At 57.5% G+C, this 13,888-nt stretch overlaps 1 protein-coding gene across 5 annotated transcripts in view; it reads right to left on the bottom strand.

Annotated features, from left to right (window-relative positions):
- Nucleotides 1-13,888, bottom strand: part of GTF2IRD1 (GTF2I repeat domain containing 1) — a 68,371-nt gene that overhangs the window by 43,380 nt on the left and 11,103 nt on the right. For all 5 annotated transcript variants that reach the window (XM_075518299.1, XM_075518303.1, XM_075518298.1 and 2 more), the window contains 2 exons: nt 2,284-2,412; nt 78-219 (listed from right to left, as the gene is read on the bottom strand). In XM_075518299.1, coding sequence (XP_075374414.1) covers nt 78-219; nt 2,284-2,406 — 265 coding nt within the window. In that variant the 5' untranslated portion in view covers nt 2,407-2,412. The remainder of the gene's footprint in view (nt 1-77; nt 220-2,283; nt 2,413-13,888) is intronic.

Here is a 13,888-nt window from a genome sequence, read left to right as displayed (position 1 = left end):
CGCAGCGGGGGTCCCGGCTGGCGCAACTCAGCACCAACCTCAGCACGGGAGAAGACCGCGCCGGCGGGGATACTCACTGCAAAACTTCTGGAAGTCGGCTTGCAGCTCCTTGCGGGCGCTGAGAAAGACCCGTCCCTTCTCGGTGCCCACCACGAAGGCGCTCTCCTCGTGGACGGCGATGCAGGCCACCTCCGCGTTCAGTTTGGAGAGCGCCGAGCACTGCGGGGAGACGGCGGGTCAGGGCGGCCGCGGGAGCATCCCCGCTTGGCAGCCCTGCCATTTCCCAGTGGGATGGCTTTTCTTCCCCTCAAAAGATCCCCCCCGGCAAAAGCAATGTTCTGGTTTGGGTCAGAATTTCATGGGTTTTATGACATCCCCTAAACATTTCAGCAACTTTACAGCTCCAGAAAGGTATCTGGCTGCGCTATGCTTTGCTGGAAAACAAGAACTATTTACCCATCATTTCACTTCACTTTTTCCTATCCTAAAAATAAACATTTTATATATTTCTTTAAAAGAAAACATTCCTGTTAAAAAAAAAAAAAAAACAAAACCAAAACCAACAACAATTTGTATTTTTCCACCAGCTCTAATGAAATAAGGAGCACGGGAATCTTATTTCAGCTGCAGAACACTAATATGGTCAAAGTCTGGATTAGTCGAACGATTCTTCTTGTACAGTTATGCAAAACATTAAAGAGATGGAAAAGACTTCCTCCATTAAGCCATTTTATGTAATGTGCGCTTCCTGCTCTACATAATACACATGTATATGCGTTTTTATTATTATTTTTTGTATTATAATAGTTACGCAGTGCCGGCAGCCTGAGTCATATTCCCATAGCTACAGCACCGATGCTATGAAGACGCTATCCCCAGGTCACGATTTAAATGGGTAAAACAGGAGATTTTCCGATCGTCAGCCCCGGTTAGACACGTCGCCCGCCCCCGGCGCCGCGGAGGGGCCGGAGGATGCTGGCAGCGGGGAGGGAGCAGGGAAGCAGCTGCCCATGGACCAAACCCCCCGGAGCCACCCTCAGCGCCCCGCATGCATTTACAGCCAGTTTGATGTGCGTGGGCTTAAACCAGTCTCTATATTGGGTCATTTTACCTCCTGCTCGTCTTCTTCAAGAAGAGAGTATTGAATCACATTCCCAAAAATAGACATTTTTAAGAAACCTTCTTTTCAAGAACCCAGTAGCAAATGAAAGCATTTTGCTCAAAAAGCCCAACACTCAAAAAATAAATATAAAATCTAGGGGATGTGAGATTTGCAGGCAGACCAAATCCAACCCTAAGCCCGCTCGGCGATGTGCGCGTGGCCCCGTGGTTTGTTTTTCACGCGCGCAGGCAGCCAGGCTTCGGTGGGTGCGGAGCCCGGCCATGGGGAAGCGCTGGGATAAAGGCTGAATTTCAGGAGCAGCCTGGCCTCCTGGCCCTGCTGTCAGCACTTAACGAGGACTGCGGAATAATGTATATTCATTAAGAAGCCAAACTATGATAACACGATTTGCTGTACGGGATGGCACGTATATAAATCATCAAAGCTGCTTGGCGTGCGTCAGCTCCGGAGAACCTGCTCCTTAGTGGGGTGGCGGTGGTCAAAAAGAAGGAAATCAGAATTAGTGAAAAAAACCCCAAACCCTACCTGCATAGAGAAGAAGACGCATCCAAGACAAATACATTAAATACGACTTGGCTTTAAAAAGGGAGGGCTATTTAGCATGTCGTACTGCATTAGACGTTTGTTACTACACACCCGCTTTCCCTTCTTGATCACATTCACAGTTAAAAATAAGATTAGCTCTGGTCCACAAGACTTAATCCAGACAGTTATCTTGTTTATGTAAGCACGGCTGACTTAGGCAAGGTTTCCACTGGGAATTCTACGTCAAAAGATATGAAAGTTATTTTCTTTGTTCTCGGAGATAAAAGCCATTGTTCTCCTGTTGTGTAAAAGCTCACGGTAACATTGGTAAAACATCAAGAAAAAAACACCCACCCCAACCACCCTACATTCAGTTGATACCAACATAAATATTAATGGGAAAACAATACACATCTGAGATTAACTTGGGCTGACTTTATGATCCTTACGGCTGTCAGGGCAGGAGAAGATTTTTATTTCCCAGCTCTGGAGCTCCTGCTCCTTTCCAGCAGCGCAGGGGAGCGGGACGAGCTCGACAGCCCTCCTGCTCCAGCCCTGCTCCAGCCCTGCTCCAGCCAGCCCCACTAAAGGGAGGCGAAATGACGGAAGGGACGGGGACGCCACCGGCCTCTTACCATGGAGTCTAAGGCAGACACTAAGCTGGTGATGATTTCGTCTTTCTGGGGAAAAACCATATTCCACTGGTCAGCTCTGGAGGTGCTGAGAGTCACGTCTAAAGGCTTCCCTGCCAGAGCCATATTCACCTGAAAATAGAAAAAAAAAGGGTATATACATTGCTGTTACTAACGGAGAGCCGGCGCCGAGCATCGCAGCGCAGCCCAGCTGCAGCGTGTGCCATGGGCTACGGCGCAACGCTGGCACGGATACGCGGGGGAAACTGAGGCACAGAGAGAGGCCGGGGCCAGCCTGAGCCCCACGTTCCCCACGTCTCCTCTGCTAAAGGCAGATAATTGCGAACGCTGCCGAGCCATAACCAAACCCTGGGGCCGATGCTGCGTGTCCCAGCGGTGGCCAGGTCACCTCCGCCCTTGGGACTCACCCCCAGGGAGATGCCACCACGGCGCGGGGCGTGCCAGAGCGACCGTGTGCTGGGACACCCCGGACGAGCAGGCTGCGGCCGTGCCAAGCTGGAGGATATGGCGTCGAAGCGGATGCAGAGCGCTCCCACGCCCGAGCTCTGCAGGCAGCAGTGAGCAGGGGGTGACACGTGCGTCCCTGCAAGGACACCGTGCTGGCTGGCCCCATGCCTCCCTCCCTATAGCCTGGGCGAGAGGAGAGCCCAGCACCCAAAGGTGTCCCTGAAACGGGCCAAAGCCACAGGGTGCTCTGCCTTCGCCCCAAGGAAGAGAGACAGGCGAGGGGCTCCGTCATCAAGTCATCCCACCCCGCAGCTCCTGGGGGACCGTGCCGGCGGGAGCAGGACCGGGTGGCATGCTGGGACCCTGTGGCCAAGAAGGGGCTCAGCCCCAGGAACTCCATCCCACACTGCAAAACAGGGAAAAATGCCGGGGCCGGCCACACATGCAGCGACCGCGCCAGGTCTCTGCACCCCAATGCACACGTCTCACCACGAGCCACGGCGATGCCCATACTGCAGGGGAAACTGAGGCAGGGGCTTGCCCTGCATACCTCGCCCCGCTCCCACGCTGGGGCACCCACACCCGGTACAGCATCACCCCCCCAGCACCCAGCACGGTCCCTCCCAGCTATCACCCCTCCATCCGCAGGGCAGCGTCACGCCGCCCGGCTTTAATCCTGCAAATAAAGGGTGGCAAATTAGCCGGCAACGCTTGGGAGCCACTCGAACCGGATCGTAAATCATGTGCTCGAAGCCGCAAGCGGATAAAAGAGACCAGAGAATTTCTAACAAGGCGAGACGGGCAGGAGCCGGGGAATATGAATGAAGCTGCCTGCGCGTAACTCGATTTGTGGCTCAGCCGATAACCGTGGCCGCTCGGCCCCGCTGAAAACAAAGGTTAAAAGTCAACAGCAAAAACCCAAATTCACCCTCCTGCCCCGGTTTGCACCCATGTCCAAGCAGAAGGAGTATGCACGCAAAGCGGGGCCGTGCTGCCCCATGCAACCGGGGAAATGGTGGATTTTGGCCCAAAATAACAAGTCCCCCCATGCCGGCATCTCTGCAGGTGCCTGAGCACGCACGGGGCAGCGGGCTGACGAACGTGCCCTCGGCCCTGCAAAACCTCGCCGTTATGCGGGCACGCAACACGCTAACGAGGGAGGAGACAACTCCCCGTTAAACAATAACGACTGAATTTCAGAAATTGCTGTTGATGAGACCTCCAGGCTGGCTTCCCCTGCGTTGCCGGCCAGTGAGCGCAGGCAAGCAGTGCTGAGGCCTCACCGGCACTTTTGGACTGCAGAGCCATAGCCGCAGCCGTGCCAGCCCTTCTGCTGTGCCACGCTGACAGCCGCCCAGCAAAATCCTCTTACGCTCAGCTGACGCTTCTTAACGAAGCTGACGGACAACTCTTCTCCCCCAGGATGATCTTGGGGGGTGGGGGAACCCCAAAACTAGGGGTCAGCTTGGAAAATAAAGCAGGAAACCGAACACACAGTCCTGCAGCCTGGGCGCTACCGCCCTCCGGCACAGCCCCCCCACGCCCCCACGCTGGGGACAGGGCTCTGCCTGGCACCTCCAGCTTTACCATCACGAAGGGTTGCAGCAACGCCGGGAAGCGGTCCGTCTTGCTCCAGCCCTGCATGGATGGATGGACGGACAGATGAGGGACCATTTCATGTACACGCTCCCGAGCAGCTCCCTGCGCACAGCCCTGTGGGTGCAGGGAACTCAGGATTTCTGCTTTTAATCAATGCTGTGTTAATACGAGGTGCCCTGTTGCAGCTGGCAGGGAGCAGGGAGGCAACGGCGGTGCTGATGCCGGCCCTGAGCCGCTCTCCCGGCCCGCAGGACGCCGGGCAGCCGCAGTGCCGGGCTGGGGACCAGCCATCGCCTGGGGGCTGCTGTCGGGAAAGGACTCGGTCCAGGGAGCATCGCTCCCTTCTTAACCTCCCCCCAAGCACTCGGTTGGAAAACAGCCTTATTTTGATGCCCACACGGATTTCTGAGCGCCCTAATTATTATTCAATACGACTGCTTCGACATGGATGTTCTCGTTGCCTTCCAGCAGCATTCTGGAGAGCTGGTCCCTGCCTCGGCGGGGCTGGTCGCAGCCCCTCGGAGAGCTCGAGCTGCACCAACCTGCGCGGCCACGGCCTCCCGTGGGAAGCAGCGCTTACAGGGAAGAGATGCTCCTCCCTGGGCTGCAGAAAGCCGAGCAGGATCTGGCCCCAGAGGGGGAACCGAAGGGAAACCCTGGGATAACGTCAGTGGGAAGTGGGGCAGGGTCCCTGCCCCCTCTCCCTACCCGCTCCCTGCTCTGCAGGAGACGGGGACAAAAATAATCCCTTTCACCTGGCTGATCATTTAATAAGGAAAACGGAGAATCACTCAACAAGGCAAAAAAAAAATCCTAACAAAAATATGACCCAAGTAATACAACAGGACTTTAAAGGATGGGGGGGACAATATTCCTGTAAAGCTTTTAATCATTTATGGTCACGAAGAGCAGTGACAGCGGATTTAGACAAGGGGGGAAATAAAAGGGAGGAAAAAAACTTCATGGCAAGCGCTAGGCTTATTCAAATCAAATTAAGACGTACGGCTTGAAGTTGTTTGTCTAATCAAAGGGAAAGTAATCTTTAGGAAAACTGGGGTAAACCATTCTTACAGCAGTTAGGCCCGGCGGCAGGGAGCAAGGTGGGTAGGATGGGTGCAGAGCATCCCACCCCCCTTCCCGGGGCACCACGCACCCATCCTGCTGAAACCCCACCCCGGGGCACCCACCAAGGGTTGATTTTCCCCTCCCGGTCTGCAGCGGGGGCTCAGCTCCGGCCCCAGCCCCATCCCACCTCCGCACCCCGAGTCCTGTCCCCGGGGTTGCAGGATGACTCAGGGACCGTCACGCCGCTGTCACGGGGCCAAAGCAAACATTTGCAGATTGGTTTTATTTTTTTAATATTATTAAAACTATTAAATGTAATTTTATTATTATTTAATTACTTCTCCGCCCCCCAAATGAGTCTTGCAGGGCCAGGATGAGCAGCGCAGGACCGGGGTTGCCGTGCCACAGCCAGCACGGGACACGGGCAGGCAGCCGGCACGGGCCATCGCCTGCTCGGCTCTTACGACACCTCCTTCCTCGCCTCCCTTTATAATTCTGGGAAAGATTATAAATTTGGCCCCAGGGGAGTTGTGCTCGTGAATCACCTGGGCTCCAGCAAAGGAAAAACCCGGTGCACGGGGAGGCTCCTGAAGCCCTGCAGAAACGGCAGCCGTCCCCCCAAACCCTGCGCCTGCAGCAGGAGCATCCCACCTCCATCCCCCCGACCGCTGCCGCAGGGCAGCATCGCTCCCCAAAATAAACATCCTCCAGCCTTGCGCGCTGTGTCACCGTTTCCAAAGCATTCGGAGCAAACAAAACAGTGTAAAAAAAAAAAAAAAAAAAAAAAAAAGCCAACGACAACCCTCCAAAGGAAATTTCCAAGCAGAAAAACCTGTGTTATTGTATCCCTCAAATTATAAACAGGTTCAATTAGGAGAAACCGAGGGGAGTTTATGCGAGCCAGCAGCTCGCACCGTACAGCACCGGCATCGCCTGCCGGGCTGAAGCTCGGTTCATGGCAAAGATGGGTGCTGCAAGCTCCTCGTGTTGATTTAAGGACGGGAGAGCTTTCATCCCCCTTCTTCTTCCTCATCTTTTCAAGCGCCTCACAGCGATTTCCAGTCCTGTGCCACAACCAGAAGCAACAGCATCTTATTTATGAAGCCGAGCTGCTGTTTCCACGCTGCCGTGGCGGAGCTTGGGGATCTCCACTGCCACCACTTCCTCCCCACCACTCTCACCTCGCCGCGTATGAAGGCATTACGTATCGTAAACCCCAACGTACGGTTTCCCAAAGGAAGCTGGGCGCTCGCCTGGGACCCGCAAAACTAGGCCGAACTTCTTGCCAGCTCTCCCCATGCCCTTCACTCCATCAGAAAAAAAAGGCAATAACCCCTTTTTTGGGAATTACCCAAGGCCAAACCCAGTGCAGGGCAGGAGACGCCGTGAGATGGGAACAGCCAAATGCCCAGGAGGGACCGAGGACATCCCGCATCTGCTTCTACTTATATTGCCTTCTACCAATACTGGTTTTAAACTGAATTGAGGGATTTATTTTTTTTTTTTTCCTGCAGCTCTACTGTATCTTAAAAATGTAACCCCGGTGATTTTCACCGCATGAAGCATCTCCCGTAATGAGGACACAAGACCACTCAAAACCATGCGGGGCAAAGCATCGGACGGCCGGTGCCCCGACCCAAACCCACTAGCGCTGGGTGGGCGCAACGTTTTCCAGCTCAGCCCTTAAACCACCGACTGCATCCACCAAGGGCGACGAGCTGGAGGGCGACGAGCTGGAGGACGCCGGCTCAGCCGCAGCACCAAGGAAATGCCACTGGCACGGAGTGTGCCGGGGTCTGACGGCAGCAAGGGAGAAGTGAAAAGCAGGGGAGCAGCATGGAGAGCCCCAAGCAGATGCTACTACTGCTGCCGCCTTGCCCGGCGGACGTCGCAGCATCACCACGGAAATCCCCCTGCGCACCCGGCCGGGATGTTTATAAAGCCTCCAACCGCAGGGGCTGGCTCCCAGTTCAGGGAGCCAAACAGGAATTTCAATTAACGAAAGCTTTGACCGTTCAGCACGCTGGGGGTGGGGGGGGGGCGGAGGGAAAGACCATCGCGCCAGTCCTGTCTGCAGCTCCACACAAGAGTGGCTGCAAATTATCCGCTTATTCATTTTTCCAGGAAAATTCTGCCTGTTGCTTCAGCGGTGCCAGTGAGACCGCGGGAAGCCCAAGTGAGCCAGCCCCAATTCCAGCAAAATAGTAAAAAAAAAAAAAAAAAAAAATCAATCTATTTGGAATATATATGTATATTCCATATATTTTATATATATATATATTAGAGGTAGGTCTTGAGATGGATTACGGGCCGTTTACCCTGCCAGGGAGAGGAGGGACAACCTGGGGGTACATTAGAGCAGGGGAAGGCACTGCTGGGGGTGGGGGGCTTTTGAAGGTGGTATTTGGGCTTCGTGGCCACTCAAAACGCTCAGTGAGCCACGGGACGTTGGGTGCCACGTTCAGCCGCCTCCATCCCCCGGCCCAAGGGCGCAGGATCGGCACCCGCAGCTCGGCTGGTGGGAGGGCACCCCCGGCACGCGAACGTAACGATGACCCACACGTAACGACGAGATGACAGTGATTTTATTTGTAATTGCCTTTTACTCCAGGAGGGCGTATTTAAAGGGGATTTTTAAAAATTACACTGGCCCTGGAGGACATTTAAGCAATTAGCCCTGGCTATCATTAAACACGCTTTCAAATCCATCAGGAGCCGTCCTGATAGGAGCCAGAGGGACAAATAATGTCCTTTGCTAGCACCGGGACAGCACCCCCTCCAAGCGAGGGGACCGTCCCCTGTGTCCCCGCCGGGGACATCACTTTGGGGCAGGACCCATGCTAAGGGTTATCTCACCGATGAGCAAGGGGCACCGACTCGGAAAGTATTTCTCTGCACCCCTCCGCCTCAGGGACTTTTGAGGTCCCTTTTTCGGCAGGCGCCTGTTAGCAGCAAGGTGCCCGGCGAGCTGGAGTCGCTTGAGCAAAAAGCCCTGGAAACCACATAAACCACAGCGGGGCGAAAGCCAGGGGTAGGGACTGGGCTTGAATTTCAATTTGTGGTTTTTTTCTAATCGCTTAAGCAAACACCGGTATCAGTGGAGCCAGTGGATGCGACCAAAGCCATCTCGGGCGCAGGAGCACCGTGGCACGGCCCCGTGCCCCCCAGATAAACGGCCCTGGGGTTTTTGCCGCAGCGGTGGAGATTTCTGCTCTGCACGGGCGACTTGCTCGCGGCACGACAGCTTTAACCCGCCCGTGCCACCCGGCTAAACCCTAATCCCTTACGCCTATTCAGTGCCGGCCTCCGGCCCCCACGGCCGCATCCTCTCCATCCCGAGCCGGCACGGGGCGAAGCCACGCAACTCGTGCCCGTGCGGTTTATTGCTTCACTAATGATGCCTTGTTAGCAGGCGATCGGTGAGCTGCGCGGTTGGCACCGATGCCAGCGGTAGAGCGGATAACTGCGGCCCGGGGCGTTTGCAAAATGCCCAGAATTACCCTCAAATATCTAAACTCCCCTAACCCTCCCCCAAATTCCTCATCTCTGCCCCATGTATGGGTGCCCTGTGGCACAGCCCTCCTGGGGCGTGCAGGGGGCTCTGGGTTTTGGGGTACCCCAGGTGCCCCCCTGCCGATGCACCCGCTGTGAAAAAGCACCCGCCGAGGCCACATCTGCATCCCCCAGAGGTGGGTGCTGGTGCACCCCCAGCCCCATATCCTGGTCCGACTGCTGCCCCATAACCGCTGCCACGTCTCTCCCCGCATCCACAAATTCTCTTCTTCTTTTGCTACTTTTCAAGCCAATACCTTTTTTGCAAAAGTCTGAAAGCAGCAGAGCTGGGGGCAAACAGCCTCCGGCACGGGCCGGGGTACCCGACCGCTTGTGCCCACATCCCCACTGCCGGCAGCCCTTACCTTGCTGGGTCGGCCCGCTCCCCCAAGCCCTGTATTTCCCCCCACCTCCTTCCAGCTGGGTGCTACCGGGCAGAACCGGCTCCCGCCACCGGACACCTCCTCCCCTGTTTTATTTTACCAACAAAACCCAGGGCACCTGCTGGCAAAGCTCCTCACGTGCACGCCGGCACCACAACGACAACATCCACCGGCATCACCGCCTCGGCTCCGCTTGCCCGGGTAATCCGGTGCCTGCCACGGTTTAGTCCCGCTTATAAAAGAAGCAAAGAGCAAACTGGGGGCTCCTGCGGGGGGACGTATCCGCAGCAGATATTCAGCTTCCCCCCCAGCCAGGGTGTTGCATTCTGCTGCCGCCTTGATTTTCTTAAGCCTGGTCTAGGCGCACGCCCAAATATAATATAGTAAAATTATGGTAGGCTTCTGTCTAGCGCAAAGAGAGACGGATCAGGATCAAGTGCCCTTCAGAAGCTGAGTCTCGTCTCCCCCAGGATAAACACTTTCATGTCACGGCGGCTGCTGGGGGGATCGCTCTGCCCGCGGAGCTCCAGCAGCACGGCTTTCAGCTCTAGACAAGTTTCCACGCCGCAATCTCACGGCAGGCAGGCGCAGAAGCTCTCGCTTCGAGCAACTGCCTCTTCATTTATTAAAGACAAGAAGGAAAAAAGGGAAAAAAATAAAAAATAAGCGCTAATCAGAGCGTCCCCACCGCGGCAGGGATGCCGTGAGCACTGCGCACGGAAAGCCGTCGCGGCTGAGCGGGGTCCTGCCCCGGCGGCCCCGGTGGGCGGCTGGGGGTGGTGAAGCTGGAGATGAGCCTCGTGGTGCCCGATGGGCGAACAAAGGCACCCGGCCACGGGACCTGGGTGCTCGCAGGGCTCCCAGGATCGAGCCTCCCTCCCTGGGGGGACGCCCAGCCCCGAGACCCAGCCCACGGCGAGGAGCTCGGCACCCCTTCCTCTACCGCCCGGCCAAAACCCGGTGCTCTGCAGTTCCTAGAAGGAAGGCGGGCAGCGAGGGCACGGACCCGGCGTCCCACACGCCCGGGCTCGGGTTGCACTTCCCAGAAGCGGGCGACCAGGGGAAGCCAAAATTAGCAGGTGACTAATTCTGCCCCTCGGTACATCCCCTGCCCCTGCAGCGCGGTGACTGCCGCTTATCTCAAGAAGATGTTGGCAATCCCTTTGCCGAGCGAAAAAACGAGATGAAACGAGCCCAGAAGCCACAGGATGACCTGCAGGGAAGGTCTTGGGGTTGCACCGACCTGGGTCCCCAGCCCCGTATCCCCTCGCACCTCTCTATCGAGACCCGGGTCCAACTCTGCGCACCCAAACGGGCGCTGGGGCGGGGGGAAGGAAGGAAGATACAGTTCCAGCCTCCGGTTCGGCGGCGCGTAAACTAACGCTGGGGTTATTTAAAGCCCGAGTTTTAGCAGCGTTCAGCTACTGGTTGCGTGATCAGGATAAAAAATCGCAATCCTAATTCCTGGCCCCCCGGTGCCTATGGCAACTGGTATCCGTCTCCTTGGAAACTAATCTCGTGGTATTTGAACAATGTACCAAGGGCCTTTAATCTCCCAAACACTGTAAATCTTTATTCTAGCCTGCTCTCCTACTACCCCAAGAGCCAACATAAAAAGCCTGTTGTTTTCCGTGCAGTCACCGAGAGCCTAACTCGAATTTTATATTACACAGGCACATGCTTTTTTTTCCCCTCTAAATTAAAGAAAAAGCCCATATGCACGAAGCCCGCAGGTGCTGCAGCACCAGCCCCGCATCCCGGTCTGAGGTTTGCTTTCTCCGAACGGTGCCCGATGCCCCGTCCCAGCTGGCGCCCCAGTTTGCGTGCACACCTTGCGTCCGTCTAACTGGGTGCTGCTCCAGATAATAATAATAACAATAACAATAACAATAATAATAATAATAATAATAATAATATTATTAATGAGCTAGCAAAAAACTCCCCAAACTGCAAACATACAAAGACATGGTGCCCAGGCTGGAGGCAACGAGTTTGCAAGGGCTCAGCGGAGGATGGTCCATCTCAGTCCTCGCCCTGGAAGCGGATGCTGGCGGGCACCTCCTCTTGCTCCTCAACACCCAACCCCGATGCTTTTTTCTCTTTCGCAAAGCTGCCGTTGATGGCACCGAGCCCCCCAGCTCCCAGGCAGGGCTGGCGTGGCCCCGTCCCCCCGACGCCGGCCCCAGCCCACGGCCACCACCCCTCGTCACCCACTTTCTGCTCTGCCCAGGTAATTGCCTCTGCGTAAGGAGATCTCTGATAGAGAGCCGCTGCCTAATCTCATTACGTTTTAATTTTATCTCTAATATTTCTCTCTGGTTGCTGATGTCTCACCGTCGAGTATTCCCTGTGCTACAGGACGGGCTATTTGCTAATCCCAGGCCTCACTCTCCGCCACATAAATAAGCTCAATAAAAAAGTAAAATGGTTTTCTTAGAAAGAGGGATGAGAAGAGGCTGGGAGACGGGAGCACCCCGCACCCCAGGCTCCCCCCTCCTGCCCCTACCTTCTCCCTTATTTTACGGGGTGAGTCGGAAAGGCAACAGCAGGTCCTGGGTTGCCCCAGCTCCTGCCCTCTGCTCCGTCCCGCGGCGGGGAGCACGCGTGCCAAGAGCCGGCGCCGGCTGCGCCTCGTCGCCTGCCGCCTCGACACCTGCCCCGAATCAGGCGCCCCGCGTGGGCAGGGGATGTGGCGCTGGCCAGGACTTGCCACCGGCCATGAAGGCGTCTTCGGCAAAGCCAAGCCTGCACCCGCCCCGGTGTGACCCTTCAAGGAAGCCGGGCAGTGCGGCAGTGCCGCCGGGGAGGAGGGATGCTGCCGGGATCCCCATTTGCTTCCCAGGCAGCCTCTGGCCGCGGCACCAGCCCCGAAACCTGCTGTTTCTCATGCAAACCCCGCCATTACCAGGGTGCTATCAAGGCTCGGCATCACTGCCGGCTGCCAGACACAAACAGCCGCAGGTGCCGCGCAGCCCGCACCCGCCCCAGGCAGACATCACCCTCCGCGGTGAGCCGACACGCCAGGAGCCGCCGGCTCCGGCCGAGGACAGCGCTGGCTTCCCCGAGCCCCGGCGTCACGACCAGGGCCGCGACGCCAGGCCCTGCCGCGCTGCTCCTGCATCCCAGGAGCAGCAGCCCCACGGCTGGGGGGTCCCTGGGGGTCCCCAGCCTGCGGTCAGGCTCCCCAGTGGCTGCTGAGCCAGGCGTCTCCGGCCGAGGTGTCCCCACCGGCGCGACTGTCCCTACGGCTCTCGCGGGGAGATTCACCGGCGTCTAATGCAGCTTGGGCGCACGTCACAGAATTTCCCCCCGCCGTATTCACAGGGGCCCGGCTATTTTAACACCGTGCCCTGGGCACCGCAAGCCCTGCCGCGCTGGGTGGCAGCCAGCCAGCAGGCAAGGGACAGGCACGGACAGACGGACGGGGACGAGCCTGTGCCCAGAGAGAGCGATTGCACACCCGTGGGTCCCAGAATGCCGATTCCCCAGCGATGCCTCCGCTCCTCGGGGCTGCCGGGAGCAGCCCACCCGCATCGGTGCCTTCCCCCGGCAGGGCGGCACAGCATCCGGGGGGGTCCCCGGCGGTGCCGGGGTCCCGCCTCACCCGCCCGGCGGGATTTGGGGTGCAGCAGGGTGGGGATGGCGGCAGGTGCGGAGCAGAGGTGGCAGGAACGGCTCTGAGAGCCGGCGATTGGAGCCGTGTCTCAAAGGCCGGCCCGGCTGGCGTCGGGGCTGGCCCCTGCGAGGGCTGCCCCAGGCCGGCCAGGATCCGGCCCTAAAATACAGCCGGGGCCTCTCCCGCATGCTTCTGCTCGGAGTCACTCCGGGACAAGGTGACCCGGCTGCTGCCACCTCCTCCCCGCCGGGACACGCCGGTGCCCGGGCTCCAACACAGTGGCCTGGGCCAGCAGTTCCCCGCCCCGATGCCTCGACCCGTCCGAAGCACACGAGCCCCTTCCTTCCCAGGGAGGAACGGGCCCCAGATGAGCCCCGGTCCCTCTGACCTCGGGGGGACGCCGGCCCCTCCCCAGCCTCGCCGGCGGGCCGGTTCAGCTCACCGATCCTGCAGCCGACCAGCCCTGCCCTCGTCTCGCTCGCCCCATTTCAGGGCGGTGTAGCGAGGCAAACGGGTCGGCAGAGGCGTCCCCCAACACCAGCGAGAAGGGGCTCCCCAAGGACGCCGAGCCCCAGCCCCGAGCCCCCGCGGCGCCGGCGCCGCCGCGACCACGACACGGCACACGGGCACAGGGCCGGCGGAGCCCGAGGTCTCGCAGAAACACATGTTCCCCCCTGCTAAATTCCAGCTTACTTCTCATTTCCATTGTGTTATGAAACACATTATCTGTTGAAACTAAGTCAACAGTTGTTTGCATTTACGTGTAAACACAGCGAATATTAGGAACGGGGCCAGCATTATATTTGCATACGAAATGCTGCCTGCACTGCCCTCTCTCCCTGGCTCTTCTCCATCCCTGCAGTTAAAGATGCGGGGAGATGGCGAAACCCAAGACCAGAGCAGCCCGAGAAGCAAAAACAACTTG

The sequence above is a fragment of the Mycteria americana genome, chromosome 15, assembly GCF_035582795.1.
Source record: "Mycteria americana isolate JAX WOST 10 ecotype Jacksonville Zoo and Gardens chromosome 15, USCA_MyAme_1.0, whole genome shotgun sequence".
Lineage (NCBI taxonomy): Eukaryota > Metazoa > Chordata > Aves > Ciconiiformes > Ciconiidae > Mycteria > Mycteria americana.
This window is presented reverse-complemented; position numbering and strand designations above follow the sequence as displayed.